Source organism: Culex pipiens, chromosome 2 (genome assembly GCF_016801865.2).
Source record: "Culex pipiens pallens isolate TS chromosome 2, TS_CPP_V2, whole genome shotgun sequence".
Lineage (NCBI taxonomy): Eukaryota > Metazoa > Arthropoda > Insecta > Diptera > Culicidae > Culex > Culex pipiens.
Window position 1 is genome coordinate 163,950,364 of NC_068938.1, and position 19,672 is coordinate 163,970,035.

At 34.3% G+C, this 19,672-nt stretch overlaps 2 protein-coding genes across 2 annotated transcripts; both read left to right on the plus strand.

The window, feature by feature from the left end:
* Window positions 1–11,121: 11,121 nt before the first annotated feature.
* On the plus strand, window positions 11,122–14,255 carry LOC120418457 (conserved oligomeric Golgi complex subunit 8-like). Its single transcript, XM_039580882.1, has 4 exons — window positions 11,122–11,276; window positions 11,413–11,891; window positions 12,781–12,994; window positions 13,049–14,255. Exons 1-4 carry the CDS (start codon window positions 11,222–11,224, stop codon window positions 14,083–14,085), a joined length of 1,785 nt encoding a protein of 594 aa, XP_039436816.1. The 5' UTR covers window positions 11,122–11,221; the 3' UTR covers window positions 14,086–14,255.
* A 3,332-nt stretch (window positions 14,256–17,587) lies between these two features.
* LOC120418436 (uncharacterized) lies at window positions 17,588–19,068 on the plus strand. Its single transcript, XM_039580844.2, has 3 exons — window positions 17,588–18,056; window positions 18,120–18,688; window positions 18,753–19,068. The coding sequence occupies exons 1-3, from the start codon at window positions 17,871–17,873 to the stop codon at window positions 19,066–19,068; spliced, it is 1,071 nt and encodes a 356-aa protein (XP_039436778.1). The 5' UTR covers window positions 17,588–17,870.
* Window positions 19,069–19,672: the final 604 nt, after the last annotated feature.

The window sequence follows — 19,672 nt, forward strand, 5'->3', positions numbered from 1 at the left end:
GCTATCTTGAAGAGCTCTTATAGAACTCCTGGAAAAAATGTTACTTGGGTTGCTAGTACCAACCACTAGTGTCTTCCTTTTTATCTACAAGGACTTCGCCGCCCTGGGCTCCTAAGTGTATGATAGTATGGCACGGAGCGACGGCGCCGAATACCCATATTTACACAAAGAATTTTAGAGCGCCCACCGCGGGATTCGAACCGGCGACCTCTGGATTGTGAGTCCAGTGCGCGGTCCGATTGATCCACACGGGCGGGACACAGTAAACAACCGTACCGTATTTCCGGTTCATTTTATAAATAATTGTGTACATTCTTTCAATTTTTAATGTCAAACATTTGATATATTGAAAAAAATAAAGTGTTTTTATTTGTATTTTCTTTTAATTAATAAATAAATACATATAGGACAATAAATAATTATTAATTGATGATAAATCCAGGCGAAAAAATGTAAATGTTTTATAAATGATTTTAGTTAATTTTTTTAGTTTTAAAATGTAATTAGGGAAAGTTGCTAAAATTGTAGGTAGATTTATGTGGACGACCTAACGATGTAACATAGCTGTTTTTGCTTAAATAAATAAACTCACAAAATTTCAATCAGTTTTTTTAATCGAGGAAATTGCTAATTCCCAAATAAATCAATCTTCTTGAATATATACGTTTTTATGTATGTGTTGTCTCTATCTTCTCACTATGTCAGATTTTTATTCGATGTAACTTACCTGAAAATTTTTTGTTGGTCTCGGGGAAAAAACCCGGAATTGTTACCACAAAATCTTGAGTGAAAAATTAAGGGTGATTTGAAAACACTCTTAATATCCAGTTATTTTTTTTGTAGATTATTTTTCAGCAGTTTGTAGTCTCATTTCAAAAGTTCGACAAAGTAAATATACAAAAAGATTCTTTATTTTTTCTAATAATTAATATGTGTTATTTCAATCAGTAAAGTAGCCGGCTGAACCTCGCAGGACATTTTGACAGTTTTGTGCTGAATTGCGGGCCGCATGTGATATATAAATAAATATTTACAGAGAGCTGTAGATTTTGAATAGCTTAAAAGATTATTTTTGACAAAAACAAAAAGACTAATTTAGAAAAAAAATATTATAAAAAATTTGGTGATTGCACACTATCAGATAAAATGTTCCTCAATTTCAAACATGTGGTTTAATCGATTTAATCGGTTTAATGCTTACGACCACTCCAGAGAATAAAGCAAAATTTTCCTGTCTTTGACTTACACATGGTTATGGCTGATTTTGTATGGTATTATTTTTATTTGAAATTTCAACTTTTTCAAGCAATTAGTATTCATTTTGTTAACAACATTTTAATAACACTTGTTAACTACATATTTGAATGGCAAAAATATTTTTTTAAGGAAAATTTGGCGTTAAATTCAAATCGTCCTTTTTCACTTCTACGTAGGTCTTACCGCTTCTTTGTTTTGTTCTTTGCTCTTATTTTTGCTTTATGAAATTAATTTGTTTAAAATGTAATCGAGATCTTTAAAATAATCCATATTTAGAACTTTTAATTATTAGCGCCGTTTCGCCACACTTTTCTCTGATCTTTAGTGCTCAAATTTAGCGCAGATTTGATTTTTAAATTTTGTCAGGAAGATCAAAGATTGTTTACTGAATCCAATCTGATATTTAGAATGGCTCGATATTTTATTCTGACTTTAATTACTTTTTTTAACACAGCAATAGAGATATTTAAAGCAGGTAGGTATTTAAAAAAAAACCCGCATTTTTCTCGGAATTATCGTTCCAGCTGTCAAGAAGCTTATCCGCCCGTGTTTCTCCAGAAGTTAAACTTTATATAATTCTTTCTAAAAATTTTAAAATCGCTAGTGACCTAGTGACTTACATTTAGTAGTATCCATTTTTTTATGTAAAATTTGACGCTCAAATTGATGGCGTACTACTCAAAAATAACGAAAAAACGTCATTTCTCATTTAAAACCTTTTTTTTTCATTTTAAAATTTTGTGTTTTTCGTTACTTTGCAGGGTTTTTTTTTCAGAGTAATCAATGTACAACAAAGTTGTAGAGCAGACACCTACAAAAAATGATCTATAAACATAAGGGTTTGCTTGTAACCATCACGAGTTATCGCGATAAATAGTTACTTTTTGCGTTTCTCTTTGAAAAATATTACAAATCAAATCAACTTATTTTAGTTCCGTTCAATCAAATCCCAAATTCAGGTACACTTACCGTTATCACCAACTATTGTATTGGTGCTATCTTCCAGCAAAGATGAACCCAACTTCAGAATGAATGAAACAGAACGAAAGGAATGAATGAAGCCTTGCGTGAACACGAACTAACGGTTCTGGTTGTATTTGTAGCGTAGAAATTTGTTTCACAAATCGCGAATGTTTGCAGTACAAACCAGGGATGCCAGATTTGCAGATTTCTCTGCAAATTTGAAGATTTCCGAAATTTGTTGCAGACAACTTTTTTGTTGCAGATTTTTGCAGATATTTTACCGGTGAGGTATGCAAAAAAACTTTAATCCTTCTGTGACTGTTTCTTTGAATAAGATGAGTAACCCAACTGTACATAGCATTTTACAAATTTAGAAATAATGTTCTTAGACCTACATCAAGTTTGATTACTGTGAAAATATGCAAGTATTTTACCAACTATTCTTTTTAATCACTTAAGAATTGTCGCAAAAATATTGCGCAATTCTCACTAACTTGGACTTCGCACTAAATTATTGCTATCGATCGCACTATTGCGACTTGTCAAACTGGCTTGGGAAATTTTAATTTTCTCAAAAAATGATCAAAGCGAGCCGATGTTGCTCACCTATCAATCGCAATTTTAAAGTGCGAATGTCCAGTTTGGTGGAAACTGCGACTGGAAATGTAAATAAACAACTGCTGGTTGCCTAGTTTTTGGAAATTTTGTTGTCAAAAGTGCGAGCCAAATCCAAGTTACAGTGCAAGGATCAATATTACAAATTAGATTGTGCGCTCTACAACATGGCTTTGGTATACTCTACTGCAAGATTCCTACTCAAAGCTAGGTGTTCAAAAGGTTGAAGTTGCTTGTTTACCAAGATTTTGGCTATTGTTTAAAAAAAACGCTGTCCCTTATTCCAAATATGAGCTCATTCTGACCACCGGAACCCCTCCCTGGTATGAAGTTTGTATGGGAGAAATCGTCAAAATGTATAGAGAATGGCAACTGTTTCACTTTTTTACCCGTGGAGGGCGCAATAGTTATCCGATTCTAACCATTTCTCAGATGTAGAACTTTCATTAATTTTAGAAAAACTTCCCTCAAGACACCATATTTTTAGGAACCCGTGGTAAGAATGAGCTCAAATTTGGAATATATCCATGTGTCAATCTTTGATTTCAGGGGGTAGTTCCGAAGAAGCTCGAATTTGAATTACCCTAGGAAACATAAATAAATTTTATTTGATTTCTGGCATTTTTCATATTAATTTCTTCATGTTTTGAAATAATTAAGTACTAATTAAGTATTAAGTCTACCTCTGTTTATTTTTAAAAACAAAAAAATATATGGAAGTGCGAAGTTATATAAGCTTTTCAATGTGGTTCTCAGTAGTAAAACGTTGGTCTCGGTCTTAGTTGTTGTTAGGCCGTTAAGTCATTCCGTAGGAGTTGTTCTCCTGGTATATTGTTATTATATATATATATATATATATATATATATATATATATATATATATATATATATATATATATATTATATATATATATATATATATATATATATATATATATATATATATATATATATATATATATATATATATATATATATATATATATATATATATTATATATATATATATATATATATATATATATATATATATATATATTATATATATATATATATATATATATATATATATATATATATATATATTATATATATATATATATATATATATATATATATATATATATATATATATATATATATATATATAAAATTTCGACTGTTTTGTTCGAACACGAATCAATTTAATACGGAGCGTCGGATAGAAGTGATTTTTGTTGCGTTGGGTTCGTATAAGTCCAAGGAGGGTTCTTATGCCAAAAAGGGACAACTTTGGCCGCTCCGATTCCGATTCCGGAAAATCTGCAGATTGTATGGGAAAGGTAGCGTAAAATCAAATTTTGATCACAGGAGGCTAAATAAGCAAACAAGCTAAAAACGTCAGGAAACCTTAAAAGGGCAGGACGAAGTTTGCCGGGAAAAGCTTGTAAGATAAAAGAATAATTTTCAATGGAAATTCCTAAATAAGACATTTAATTTTAATTAAGATTCAATGATTCAAATATGATTTTCATTAGTTTTTTATTTAAGTTTCTAAAAATATTGACCAATACACTTAACGAGTCATGCAAAAACTCAAATTTTAACCAATTCGTTCAATGCGAAAAAGTCATACAGGCTAAACTATAGCGATTATGTATACACAGATAAAAAGGTCACTTTTACTAATGAATTTGTAGCATTTTCTTCATTACTGTTTGTATTACATTTCATATCTAGAATTTTTTTTCGAAAAGGTCCTATAAACATATGAAAGACAATAGCTTATAGGACCTTTTTAAAGAAAAACTCTAGATTTAAAAGAAAAAAATCTGGTATAATTTTGGCGTTCACATATAAAGAATGAACGACTATTACAATTTTTCTTAAAAATTTGGCAGCACAAAAATGATTCAAAAAAAATAATTAGAATTAGTTTTTAATGCAATAGATATTTAAAAAGAAATTTTTGCTCACAGAAGAATCCAATGAAGATAAACTTAAAAACAGAAAAAAAAATCAAAGCGTTTCTAGTTGTCTGAAAGGGCACATGACATTAGTTTTGATTATTTTTTTAAATATTTAACATGAAATGGCAAAATCGCTATAGAAGTAAAATAATTCAATTTATATACAACATAAAATCTTCATTTCATACTTTTTTCAATACCATTTCATCATCAAATCTTTTTAATTAATGGTCTATTAATGGTACACAAAAATATCAAATCTGGAGGAATTTCTTGTAATAAAGTTCAACTGTTAACAAAATAAATCCAGAATATGCTGGAAAAAAAAAATACATAGAAAATAAATTGTAGGTATTGGAGGATGAATTAAAGTCACAAAAAATGGAACTATAGGAATAGGACTATAGGCTAGAGGCATACATAACATTAAAACATTAATTGCAATTTAAGTGCTTTTCAATTCAGTTTTGATTAAAATATACAAAAAAATTAAAACATGAAACTTTTAAATAAAAAAACACATTGGAAATATTAATATGAAGTTTAATACAGTCGACTCTCTGGCTGTCGATCTTCTCGATATCAATATTGCTCCATCTATCGATGAATTCTTCAGTCCCTTCAAACTGCATACTTCGATTGTCTTTATTCCTCGATATTTTCTCTTGCTTGAAGGATCTCTTCCTCGACGGTCCCTTGGATTCTGTTTGCTTTAAAAATCTCTTCCGGTTGTCAATATTTTCACTATCTCATGGCTTGCATAGACATTTTTCTTTGCGAAACGAAGCTTTGAAGGGTGTTTGACATTAGCTTGTTTTTGTTTGCTGGACGTTGCCATGATTCTCTCCCATAGCTGGGTATCAAGAAAAACAAATTTTCAATCGAGTCTTCATTTTGCATCGTTCTGTAAAATGATGATTCTCTTCCTCGACGGTCCCTTGGATATTGACAACCAGAAAGTCGACTGTATCTAACATATTTTTATTTATTTTAATATGCAACAATTGTCTCTCCATGCATTTAAATTTATGGGACCGTTTAGGGAAAGATTGAGAGAAAATATCAAACAAAAGATTAATCGATTTTGCAAGAAGATTAGAGTATGGATTCATCACTGTTTGTATCAAAACGACAGCATTTTTTTTTGTTTATCGAGTTTATCGAGGAGAAAAACGACAATAAAGTGTTAACTTTCACATGTTAACAAAAAAAATCATTATATTTATGATAACCAATACAGCCGAAACTCAACTGATCCAAGTTTTACTTTTATGAAGTTCTACAGATTTACTTGTGATAAGCAAATAAACAAACTAAATATTTAAAAAAAAAACATTTTATCATCTTTTTTTTAAGATTTTTAAGAATTCATCTTTTTACTAACTTATTGTTACGCAATTTTCAGCATGAGTTACTTTACAAAATTTAGAATTAGGTTTAAAGGTTTTTTTTTATGTTTCTGAACATAATGTTTGAAATGCCTAAAGGGTACATATTTATAAACATTCTTACACACGTTACATTTTTCCAGATCACTTCGGATGATTTTGGGGCATAAATGAGCTCAACGACTTAAATTATTTTTAACGTGATTTGATTTTCCATAATAAGCAAATTGCGGAGGCTTAGGAGATTTTGGTGTGGACCGTATTTTACAGTTTTAAATGTTTACATTACAGATTTGTTAAACATTTAAATATCACTTGGGTTTTTATTATTCAATAATTTTCATATCTTGGCTCAAGCTAAACCAATTTTAGTTCTTTTGGGTTCGTTCGCTCAGTAATTTAACACCGAACACGATGCCTCAAAACCTAGATTCCGGTTTCCTGGCCGGAGATATTCTGGATTCTCCAGGGCCAGATTTGAGCTAGCCTGGTAATTTTTCTGATCACAAAATCATTAAAAAAATTTGTTAGTGATGAACTATTGAAATATTTTTTTATCTTTTTGTTAACTGTTTCATTATATTATTTTTTAATTAGGCCGTTGCAAATATTTTTTTGAAGTTTATGTCTCTCGACTCTGACCAAAGTCGAGGGGGGGGGGAGCAAAACAAAAAATAAAAATTGAATTTACGAGCCATGGTTTAAATATTTGAATAAAAAAAGTGTTTTAAAATGCATTATACACCTGTCCAGTTGTTTTGTAATCATTAGTTTCCAAAATATCTAAGTATTGACGAAAATTTCATTTTTCGCGAAAAAAAATTTCATATAAATTCAAAATATTTTTAATTCAGCCCTAACATGCTAAATATGATTATCAATGCAGAAAAATGCATTTTAGATTGTTTTCAGTTGATTTATTTTCTATTTTCATTGAAATGATTTATCCCATGATTTTTTTTGACAAATTTTGAAGGGGGCGACATAAACTTTGAAAAATATTTGCAACGGCTTTACAAGAAAATTAAAAATGTAAAACATTGATTTATTTCGTTAACCCTCTAACGCCCAGAGCTGTTTGCTTATCGTAAAACAAAGTAAATGGTAAAATTTTGGTACAATAATGCAGGAAATACTTTACTTTAACCCATAAACATCGAATTGGTGCACCCAGAGCACCATCAGGAAGATGAGCAACTTTTTTCTAAATCACAAAAATTGATTTTCTTCAAATCTATTGGTTCAGTTGTTTGAAAATGCATCGAAATTTGTTTAAAACTACTTATTCTTTTCTGTAAGACCATATTTCTGAAGTATGAAATACAATTTCTAAAATCTCTGCACTTTCAGATTTTTTTGATTGGCTCATTCAAACGTTCAAAACTGAGCAATTCTCTACAAAACCGGCCGATTTCGACCATTTTTATTTTTTGTATTTTTTTATTTGGCTCAAACTTTGTGGGGGCCTTCCCTATGACCAAAGAAGCCATTTTGCATCATTAGTTTGTCCATATAAATTTCCATACAAATTTGGCAGCTGTTCATACAAAAATGGTACGTAAATATTCGAAAATCTGTAACTTTTGAAGGAATTTTTTGATCAATTTGGTGTCTTCGGCAAAGTTGTAGGTATTGTTAAGGACTATTTAGAAAAAAATAGGTACACGGAAAAAAAAATTTCCCGATTTTTTTATTAACTTTTTTTTCACAAAAACTCAAATTCCCAAAATACGTATTTTTTGATTTTCGAGATTTTTTGATATGTTTTAGGGGACAAAAATCCGCAACTTTTGAGCTATAGAGAAACATGGTCAAAAAATCTGCCGCCGAGTTATGATTTTTTGAAAAACTGGTGATTTTTGGAAAAAATCGAAATTTCATACATAAAATTTTTTGACCTCATTTTTTTATGCAAAATTGAATTTGCAATCGAAAATTACTTTACAGATTTTTTGATAAAGGGCCCCGTTTTCAAGATATAGCCACCGAAAGTTTGATTTCAGCGAAATATTTGCAGTTTTTCGATTTTTAAAAATAGTGACCATGAGTGACCATTTCTAAAAATATTTTTTTTTGAAAAGTTCAGAAAATTTGCTATAAAATTGTCTAAGAGACACCGAAGATTGGACCTCTGGTTGTTGAGATACAGCGGCTTAAAGAAAAAGAAACACGAAAATTGAAGTTTTTTAAGTCTCACCCAAACAGCCCACGATTTTCTAATGACGATATCTCAGCAACTAATGGTTCAATTTTCAATGTTAATACATGAAACATTCGTGAAATTTTCCGATCTTTTCGAAAAAAATATTTTGAAAAAAAATAAATCAAGACTAACATTTTAAAAGGGCCAAACATTGAATATTATGCCCATTTGAAATGTTAGTCTTGATTTAAAAATTTTCAAAATATTTTTTTCGAAATGATCGGAAAATTTCACGAATGTTTCATGTAATAACATTGAAAATTGAACCATTAATTGCTGAGATATCGTCATTAGAAAATCGTGGGCTGTTTGGGTGAGACTTAGAAAACTTCAATTTTCGTGTTTCTTTTTCTTTAAGCCGCTGTATCTCAACAACCAGAGGTCCAATCTTCGGTGTCTCTTAGACAATTTTATAGCAAATTTTCTGAACTTTTCAAAAAAAAAATTTTTAGAAATGGTCGCTCATGGTCACTATTTTTAAAAATCGAAAAACTGCAAATATTTCGCTGAAATCAAACTTTCGGTGGCTATATCTTGAAAACGGGGCCCTTTATCAAAAAATCTGTAAAGTAATTTTCGATTGCAAATTCAATTTTGCATAAAAAAATGAGGTCAAAAAAATTTTATGTATGAAATTTCGATTTTTTCCAAAAATCACCAGTTTTTCAAAAAATCATAACTCGGCGGCAGATTTTTTGACCATGTTTCTCTATAGCTCAAAAGTTGCGGATTTTTGTCCCCTAAAACATATCAAAAAATCTCGAAAATCAAAAAATACGTATTTTGGGAATTTGAGTTTTTGTGAAAAAAAAGTTAATAAAAAAAATCGGGAAATTTTTTTTTCCGTGTACCTATTTTTTTTAAATAGTCCTTAACAATACCTACAACTTTGCCGAAGACACCAAATTGATCAAAAAATTCCTTCAAAAGTTACAGATTTTCGAATATTTACGTACCATTTTTGTATGAACAGCTGCCAAATTTGTATGGAAATTTATATGGACAAACTAATGATGCAAAATGGCTTCTTTGGTCATAGGGAAGGCCCCCAAAAAGTTTGAGCCAAATCAAAAAATACAAATAAAATCCATTTCCGGTTTTGGTAGAGAATTGCTCAACTCACAAACACTCATTTTTATCAAAATGAAGGAAGATAATAAAACCATCGGTCTAAGAACAATGTTTTGTCTTGTTTTTGAATAGTCATAACGTTTAGAAACTTTTGTTTTGATTGAAATGTTTTTTTTTTTTTGTAATTTGGGAAAAGTGCTCCTGAATATTTAGTTGCTTATATGCCCAGGTGGTGCTCTGGTGCACCTAACGGAAAAGGTTGAAAAACACTCGGTCCAAACTCACAATGTTATTCACATGGGTTCTTGTCCAAGGTTCAAATGATAGCAAACATTTTTTTGTTTCATAAAATGTTGCGTTTGGTAATTTTTACGGGCTTTCGGAAACAGGTATTATTTATTCCCCTGAAATTGGCCCATTTTTGTTTACATTTCGCACTGTAACTTTGCCTGTGCTAAACCAAATTTGATTAAATTTGGAGAGATGTTAGCATACATTCTACATGAACAACTGCAACTGGAAGCACCATGAAAAGTTGAGTCAGTATATTTAACTTAGTTATTGAAATTAGTTTTAAAATTATAAACAATTTTTATAAAAGTTTTTGTGATATTTTTGAACTGGATCTTTATAAATCACAAAACGTTTTTTTCGATTGAATTGTTTTAGTTTAGCATTTCCATTCCCATTTATTTTCTTTTTTATCGTGAATAGTAAACAATAAATTTTTGTATGAATGAATTATAATTCAGAGACTTATAAATATTTGAAAGAAATAATAATTTTCGTATCAATTTAGAAAATTATCGCATATGTATTTTAACTGCGAGATGCAACAAAAACTCCTTTCCACTTATAATAAATAAAATAATTTTGAAGTTTATGTTAATAACTGACATGACCATACAAATAGTACACATTTCATGTAAAGTGGTGCAAGAAGAATAAGCCATTAAAAAAGCTATTAAAAAATTGGACTTATCTTAAAATATGCTACATGGACTTTTGAGAGTTTCAAAAAAAATATTTATAATGACGTGAAATCTGCCTAAACCGTTGAAACAATAATTTCCTTAGATACAATACTGCACGAAATAAGACTATCGCTAATTTTATTTTAACTTTTTGTTAAGTTATTCAAAAGTATCACAAAACTAAGAACCGTGCCCTAATTATTTATTTATAATTATTTTAAATGGCAGTTAATTTTTTGTAAAATTTTTGTTTTCGAAACACATTGGAAAACCCCCTGAAAAGTATTTTTATATTAGCCTAACCTTGAAATAGAAAAACACATTGAGAAGTAAAATACAAAAGGTATCTTGATAAAAATGTTTTAATTTTAAAAATATTGTTTGTATAGTTCCTGTTTTTTTTATCGAAAAGGGAATCTACATTTTATTACGTTTTTTTTTCAAATAATTGAATTTATTGCAAATAATTGTAGCTAAATAATATGTTTTCACACAGATTTAAGGACATAAAACATACATTTAACGTTGTTTAAGTTAAACATCATAATTTAGTTAAACAGAATTGTAGGATACGAATCCATGAACCTAGTTTTACGTGTATTTAAGTTTGCAGATTTTTGCAGATATTTGAAAAACAAATTTGCAGATAACTCAAAATTTCATCTGGCATCCCTGGTACAAACACACCCACACAACCATCTGTTTTTGACAGTTGTTTAACACATCACACAAAAATAAGCAAATCTGAAAGAGTGAAACGTAAACATTTCCAAAAGTACCTACAATAAAACTTGAGTAATCATGGACTACGAAAACGAAAAAGTATTAAAATTAGTGTTTCCCGATAACTATGACGGTAAGTTATTAAAAGCAGAGCTGCGGATTTGGGTAACTTGTTCAGCGACTCCGACTCCGGCTTCTCAGAATTTGTCGATTCTACCGACTCGGACTACGCACAAATCTTTAATTAATTACAAAATATTCCCCCCAAGAACTGCTCAACAATGAGTCCACCTCGGAGGTCATCGACTACATGTTCAAGCTCGGTTCGTACAAGGTGGACCAGCTGAAGAAGGAAAAGACGCGGCTGCAGGACGAGAGCAAGCAAAACATCGAGCAGACCCAGGAACTGGCGGTCAACAATTACCAGACCTTCATCCGGACGGCGGAATGTTCGCGGGAAATTTTCAAAAAGTTTTCCGAAGCCGAAGAACGGGTCGAGGGGTTGAACCGGAAGCTGCCGGAGTTTAGCGCCACTTGCCAGCGGTTTTTGGACTCTTCCGGGAGTATTAACAGCGCCAGGAGGTTGAACTCGCTGACGCTGACTAGGAACGCGGAGCTGTTGGAGATTTTGGAGCTGCCGCAGCTGATGGAGACCTGTATCAGGGAGGGGAAGTACGAGGAAGCGTTGGAGTTGGCCGCGTATGTGCAGCGGGTAGGCAGCAAGCATGGGAATATTCCGGTTATTGCGGTAAGTTTTTTTTTTAATTTCAAGGTTGGAGCGCCAGGTCCTGTTGCAATCAATCGAGCTTTTTTGTTTGATGCGTAAACAATCGCCAAACCCTCCCCCCTAAAGTGTCTTTTTGGATTATGGATGACCCCTTTTGGAATGGTCCGACTAGTTGTTAAAATAACAAAAATCAATAACAAGGATATGTTCGAACAATAACTTAAAATGTTATTAGTCTGTTATTGCAATAACAATCCAATAACAACAAAATCATATCGAACAAATAACAAAACTTTTCATAGGGAAAATTCTCGTATGTTTGGCAGGTTAAGCACTCGCTCCTAACTCCATCCAATTTGCTGATTTCACTATTTAAACAACTAATTTTGCAAAACCTTTGATAGAAACTTGCTTGCTCACTTCTTATTGAGCTATTTATCACTCGATTTCAGTTGAAAACTCTATTAATTAGCTTTAATTGAATATCAAAGTTCTGACCTGCCAACATTAGAGGCACGCTGGAATTAGATGCTGTTCCCCTAAATAACTTAAAATGTTATTGACCTATTATTGAAAAATATCAAAAAATGTTATTCCCAAGTTTTTTCCGTTTGCTCGGGGATTACTTCTAATGGAAGATTTTTATTTATTTATATTTATTTAAATTTCTTTTCCATGTACATTCATTCAGTTAAAATATTATTGAGTGTCCAATCACAAACGATGACTTTTCACCTCAATTTTAAATACTAGCAACTTTCATTTATTCATGAAATATTGTAGCTTTCGCTATTCAGTGATTTCAAATGTAGGAGGTCCTACATGTACAAAAGGGAAAAGGGTCCTAATGGAAGATCATACCCTATATTCAACGTTGTACTACACTAAAAGGTTGTTTTAAAATTTCCAGAGCATCCAATCCGCCGTCGAGGCAGCCTGGCACACGATGCTTGTCCAACTGCTATCCCAGCTGAGAACGGACCTTCAGCTGCCCAAGTGCCTCCAGGTGGTTGGCTATTTGAGAAGAATGCAAGCTTTCACGACGCCAGAGTTGAAGCTAAAGTTCCTTCAGATCAGAACCAGCTGGTTCCGAGAACTGCTGGCTAAGATTCCCCAAGATGATAGTGGGTACTGTAGCTTTAAGGGGTTGATTGTCTTATTAAGGGTTTAATTTTCAGCCCACATCCATCTGACGAAGACGATCGAGGCGACTCGCGTCCATCTGTTCAACATCATCACCCAGTACAAGGCGATCTTCTCGGAGGACGAGGACTCCTCGTCCAACCTTACGACCATCACGAGTGACGCAAGTGCCGCTGACGGTGCAAAAATCTTTCACAGTTGGCTACACGATCAGATCGTCGAGTTCATCAACACGCTGGAGAAGGACCTGTCCTCGAACGACATCAACTCGTACGACACCATCCTTGGCCAGTGCATGTACTTTGGCTTGTCGTTCAGCCGAGTTGGAGTCGATTTCCGATCGCTGATTGCGCCCGTCTTCATCCGCGTCATTTCACTAAACTTCCAAACGTCGATCGTGAAGATCACCTGCCAGTTCGAGCAAGAGATCGAGCGTTACACGCTCATCAACAAGGTTTCAACCGGAATCAAACGCGCCAAAGCAAGTGATCGCGCCGAAAACAGCAACCATCCACCGGAGAGTCTTCTAGACTTTACCCCTCTAGCGATCTACTGCAACGAAGTTCTGACCGTCTTCAACGAGTTGCGACTGTGCGCTCCCATCGCCCTAGCCCCGACTGTCACCGAAATCCTGGAAGCCTCCCTCGAAACCGTCTGCCGCAACATCCTGTCCTTCTACCGCCAGGAACAGCAAGCCTTCACCGCGTCCGAACGCGAGTGCTTCGTACGGTTCTGCTCCTGCTTCGCGTACGACCTTATCCCGTACCTCCAGCGATGCATCCACTTCATTTTCCCCCCGACTACGATCGCCAACCATCTCGGCATCAACGTGCTGACCCTGCAAAAGCACGGCATCACCTTCCTCCGGCAGAAGAAGATCCTGGAAGCGATCGAGTACCTCCTGCCGGACAAGATCGAGTCCGTCATCAAGCAGGTCGGGGAAATGAACGTTGCGGCAGGGTCGACCACGGCAGCAGCAGCTGATGGCGCTGATAATGCGGTGGAGGCCGATAAGACCGAACAGGTGGCAGGTGTCGTCAAGCAGGAGATTACCGTTGGCGGGGAGCAGTAGGAAGGCATGGTTCGGTTGTGGCTGATAATGAAAAAGTGGCCGCGGGGTCAGTGCGATATGGAAATGCGTCGAGTGTCGTATGATCGAAGATATGGATTAAGATGGTTTTAGGTTTTTAAGCTGTTGAACAGATAGAGCTAGAGATATGGAAATAAATCTTATCAGTCTAATTTGCTTGCTTTTTCTTTGCTTGGAATGAGAAAAAATTTCCGTGGATTTTTTTAAAAATAGATGGTGAGTCGTGGTGCCGTTCATCAAGTTTGGATACAACCAGCAATTCTGGAGCAACATTTGAAAAGAGCGCATAAGCATTTTGACAGCTGCAACTATTTTGCAAATTCCGAGACAACAAGTAACTAAACCAACCTTGATGTGTTGTGAGGTAGCAGAGGAGGCCAGCTATTGTTTTACACTTCGAGTATTGTGCAACAGTTTCCCGAAGCTTGATAAAACGTAAAACAGTTCAAACTGTCAAAATGCCTATCCGCCCTTTTCTCGTGTTGCTCCAGAATTGGTGATGGTCTGATCCACCGGAGACTCTCGTAGAGGGCCCGTTTTGTTCAATTTGCCCCTAACAAAATTTGGTACAATCTATTTTTATGAAAAATTCAGTAAAATTAATAGTTATTCGAGGTCTCCGGTGGATAAATAATAATAAATCGACTTAATCGGTCTAGATTAAGGCCGTTGCAAATATTTTTCAAAGTTGATTCGATGCAAAACTTGATTGCCAGGATCGTTATACAAATAATTCTAGAGTCTCTTTTTTATATAAAAAAAGTCCTATAAAGATATAAAAACACGAGCTCATAGGACCTTTAAAAAACCATAGAATGTTTTTCCAAGAGCAGAGAGTATTCAAATCTAGATTCAAATATAGCAATACACATCGAAGTTATCTCGATTGCTGTGATCCAAATATTGCCAATTTTCAAGAAATCTAGATAAAATTTCAAAAGGTTTTATCTACGTATGAAACCCATGACTCTTAAGTTTTTTTAATCAACTCTAAAATTTATAACAAAAAAAATGTTTCTACCTTCACATTTGACTCCAAAAATTGCTGATTGTCTGGCGGCAAATACAATAATTCAAGTTTAGTTTAAATCTTCTCTGTTTGTCGGATCAGCTTCGCTAGAATTAGCTATGTTTTTTAGCTGTACCAAGAAGAGCTTCAGGATTCCAAAATCAGACGGGGAATTTATCTGCGACATCGAAGAATGGCGCCCTCGCCGCAGTTCTTCGTCATCCGTTAAAAAGAAAAACCTCTTCTAACCGATCGAAACGCGACAATTTTCTAGCAAAAACTTCTATCAAAAACTAGACAATACTACAAATCACGTTACGCATTTTCTAGCTTAAATCATAGAATTAGCTCAAAGCTGTTAATGGTGATAAGCTACACTTCAATCTGAACAAGGACAGCAGTCTTTAGATAGTTTAAAACACATTAAAAAAATGTGTTCTTTGATGTGCTTTGAACCAGAATTTTGAATAAATTTCTTTTATTTTTTTATTTAACATTATATAATACAAAAGCTTATACAATTTCATTAAAAGTGTCTAAAACAACAGGAAATAAAATTATACCAGACAATGTAACACTTTGGATAAGTTAAGAATTTAATGTTTAGTATATTTAAATAAAATTCTTTAAGTCACTACCAACCAACTATCAACTGGGGATAATCGGGACTGCAGTCTGAATAGGTACAGGTGATTTTAGAGCAATAAATTTGGAAATCGGTGTACTAATTGTTTTGATCTGTTCCTGTTGTAATCGAAATCAATCTAAACAATCAGAACATTATTCAAAAACAAATTAGCTTAAACAGCTGTCTTAATTCGTTACTTTTGTCCTGATTTGCTCCAGATGCCGGTTTATGATAAAAAGTATAATAATTTTTAAAATACTATGCTTTTTTCAAGTTTTAAGTCATAAATATACGTGAATATAATAATAATTCTATTTTAAAATAAATAAAATTTAGTAGAAAATATCTAAGGCGCTAAGCATTTTGCGGATCTGTAAACAAAAATTTGAACAATTTTCCCAGCCAAATTAATGCTGTTATATGCCGAATACAAATTTTAATGCTTTAAAATGCTTATCGATTACTAATTTCCACAACCAAATCTGAATTTCTAGACCAAAATTTGATATGTTTTCAATTTCGGGACAAAATATGAAAAATCCCGGGATTCGGGAATTCCCGGTTTTGGAAAAATCCCGGGATTTTTGTTCCGGGAATTCCCGGGAATGACGCACTAGGCCCACAAGCTCATGTGAGCCTAGAATTTAGCACCTCTGGTTTACATAAAGTGTGATAAAGTTCACTTCTTTGTGGAATAAAAAATCCTTACCCTTTCCAGATTAAAATGGATTTTCCGTTAAAAGTTTCATTAAATTAGCAGCGGGTTGGACCCCACTCTGCATTGTTTTAACTTTAGAGTTGATATTTGACTTAAAAAAGTGTTATCACAAATTTGGATATTCGGTTTTTCGGTTGATATCCAAACGGATATCCTGAAAATGTTCTAGTTGTTTTACTTAGTCCGCTGCAAAGATTTTTTGTTGTTTGTAAATGTTACTCACATTAAACATTGTTTAAAGCAGCTAACCAATAAGTAGGTACCTCCAGTCTGTCAAAAAATAATAATTTTAATCTTTGAAAATATAAAATTATAAGCTTCAGCCGATGGAACATTGTCATCGGTTTCCTAGTGCAATCCCTTTTTTTTGAAAAAAGTCAAAGAAGAATGGTTTCTTTGTCCCATTTGAAAATATATCTATAAAAAATAGTATAGCAACAAACTACAAAATTACCATTAAAATTTGAAGATTTTGCAAAATTAAAACGCAAAATGTTCTTGAGTTCACAATTAATTAATTGTTGCGGTAATTTCAATAGGCAGGGCAAAAAATTCTAAATACTGGCATTTTTTGTTGAATATTAGTCACTCTTAACAAAAGGTTTACCTACAAAAATTCTTCCATTTGTGCTTCCAAAATTGCATTATTTTAAAGGGTTATTAGAACCTATCTTATTTGAATTAAAAATACAAAAAAATTACAAAATGTTTCCTTAATTTGTTATAATCAAATTTACAATATTCCACAAGAAGATGTTTTTTGCTAAACATTATTTGTATTTAAATTTATTGGATTGTTATTGAAAAAAAATATTTGTAGGACGAATTTTTGTTCGACAACCATCCTAGATTTGACACTGAACCTAGCGAATTGTTCATCTAGCAAAACATAGAATTCATTCATCGAAAACAGAGTCTTTCTTCAGTTTATTTTTTCACGTTCTTCCACACCGACATCAGTCAGTGACAGTGACCAAACACCTCGAGCAGCATTTTGGGGAGGGTGAGTAATATCATCCATGTCTATTTATAAAGGACGCGCTTCAAATTAATTCCTCTACCAAAAAGTGCATTCATAATTATCAATTGCAAGCACGTGTAACTTCGGGGTTGGGATCCCACAATCTTTGCGTCCAAAAAAAAATCGATAAGATTTATCACCTCATAAAGTCCATAGGGTTGCAACCAGCTGTTTCACCATCACACTCATACTTGCACTCACACATCTTCAAATACAGCCGGCAATTCCTCCACTCAACCAGCGTGCGCGCGTTCAGTTCAGAGAGAAATCCAACCACAGTTGCCCCTCATCATAAAAACCAATCAGTTATTCGCGCAAACATAGTCCATAGTGCAAGTAGTACTTCAGCAGTTGCTCCGTGTTGATAAGTTCCTTTTGAACCTCTTCAGATATGCTGCACCTGTCCTATCGGCTAGTTTCGCGAGGCTTGAAGCACCATCCCTGCTGTAATCTCCGAACTTCCAGGTTTAACCAGCTCAGTACCGTCGGATACGGCTGGCTGGCTGCAACAACGGCCCAAGCGGACCACAATCAGGTCATTCGGGGCATCTGCTGCTCGGCTGATCATCAACCACGGGTACGAGTGGTTGGGCGAGAGTTGATTGATTGAGTTATTGCAATTTGTGGCTTTGTGTTTCAGGCAATCAGAATGAGTTCGAGGAGTGCTAGTACGAAGCCGGGCGGTTGTGGTCCGATTCGGATACACAGCTTGACGAAGAATCTGCACTTTTACAGCGGATCGAGCAGGAAGTGGGACAAGGATGCGAAGACGTTACGGTTGAGTGAACCGCTGGAGAAGCCTTTGGTTCTGCTGCTGTGCTGGCTGCAGGCTTCGGAGAAGCATTTGCGCAAGTTTGCCGAATTCTACCAGGAACAGGGCTTTGAAGTGTTGGTGGCGCATATTACGCCGTGGCAGTTGATGTGGCCGGTGTACGGATCGCAAGCTGTGGCTGCGGATATAGTAAAGTTCCTGAAGAACAACACACTCGAGCGGGGCGTTGTTCTGCACGGATTCTCCGTCGGAGGGTATTTGTGGGGAGAGTGTCTTGTGAGGTTGGACCAGGATGAAGACGGCAAGGCTACGCTGGACAAGATCAAGGGTCAGATCTGGGACAGTGCGGCAGACATTACGGAGATCCCGGTTGGAGTACCGCACGCCGTGCTACCAAAGAACCCAACCCTGCAAGGTGCCCTGCGAAGTTACATCACGTAAGCAAACCGCTTATCTTAATACAAGTTGATGATCTTATAATCTCCCTACCTTCTCAATCAGCTACCACTTGAAGCTGTTCCACGAGGAAGCCACCCAGTATTATGAAAAGTGTAACCGGCTGTATTTTTACGAGCCAGCTCGTTGTCCCGCGCTGCTGCTAGTCTCCAAAACCGACCCTGTTGGGACGGAAGCCGCTAATCGGCGCCTGATGGCCACCTGGGACTCGGTGGGCGTAAAGACCACCATCAAGTGCTGGGACCGGTCGCCGCACGTGGGACACTTCCACCGGCACCGGGACGAGTACATCGAGCAGGTGCTGAACCACCTCGGCTCGCTGGACATTGCAGGTTACACGGCGCCAAAGGCGAAGCTGTAAGCATCACAGACAAATGGATGTGGAATTTGGATTGATTGTTTAGAACCATGGTGGATGTTAGCGCAATCTGTTGCTCAAACGAGTAATTAATTTTCAACTCAAGTTTGAGTAAAACGACAGACGAGATAAAGATATCTTTTTAAACCCATGTATCATCAATTCTGGAGATTTTTTTGGAAAAGGTCCAATAAACATTTTTTTTTTCAATTTGAGTGTTTTTGAAACAGCTTTGAGTCAAGGGTATTCAAAAACACGCAAAAAGCAAAAACTAAAAATAAATATTGGATTTTTTAAAAATAACTTCCTATTTAAGGTTGAATTTTAGTTGAATTTGGATTCACCGCAAGATTTATTTTTTCTACATTTTCGCATTTTTTATTACTTGAATGCAGTATTTCTATACAACTTTCGATATTTTTTTTCGAGCTGGTAATACAAAAATAATATGTAAATATTCAAAAATCCATAACATGAATATAGATTTTCTGACAGACAGAAAACCCATGCTACACTTTTCATCCTTTACCTTTTCGTTCTCAAAAAAGGTTTAATCATTATTTTTGTCAAATTATTGATATATTTCAAAGGCGACTAAACCCATTTT

Coding starts and splice junctions, on each gene's coding strand:
- LOC120418457 (XM_039580882.1), top strand. CDS start 11,222: ATGGACTACGAAAACGAAAAAGTATTAAAATTAGTGTTTCCCGATAAC. Junction 11,277..11,412: donor GTTTCCCGATAACTATGACG/GTAAGTTATTAA, acceptor ATTCCCCCCAAG/AACTGCTCAACAATGAGTCC. Junction 12,995..13,048: donor TAAGATTCCCCAAGATGATA/GTGGGTACTGTA, acceptor TTTAATTTTCAG/CCCACATCCATCTGACGAAG.
- LOC120418436 (XM_039580844.2), top strand. CDS start 17,871: ATGCTGCACCTGTCCTATCGGCTAGTTTCGCGAGGCTTGAAGCACCAT. Junction 18,057..18,119: donor CGGCTGATCATCAACCACGG/GTACGAGTGGTT, acceptor TTTGTGTTTCAG/GCAATCAGAATGAGTTCGAG. Junction 18,689..18,752: donor GCCCTGCGAAGTTACATCAC/GTAAGCAAACCG, acceptor CTTCTCAATCAG/CTACCACTTGAAGCTGTTCC.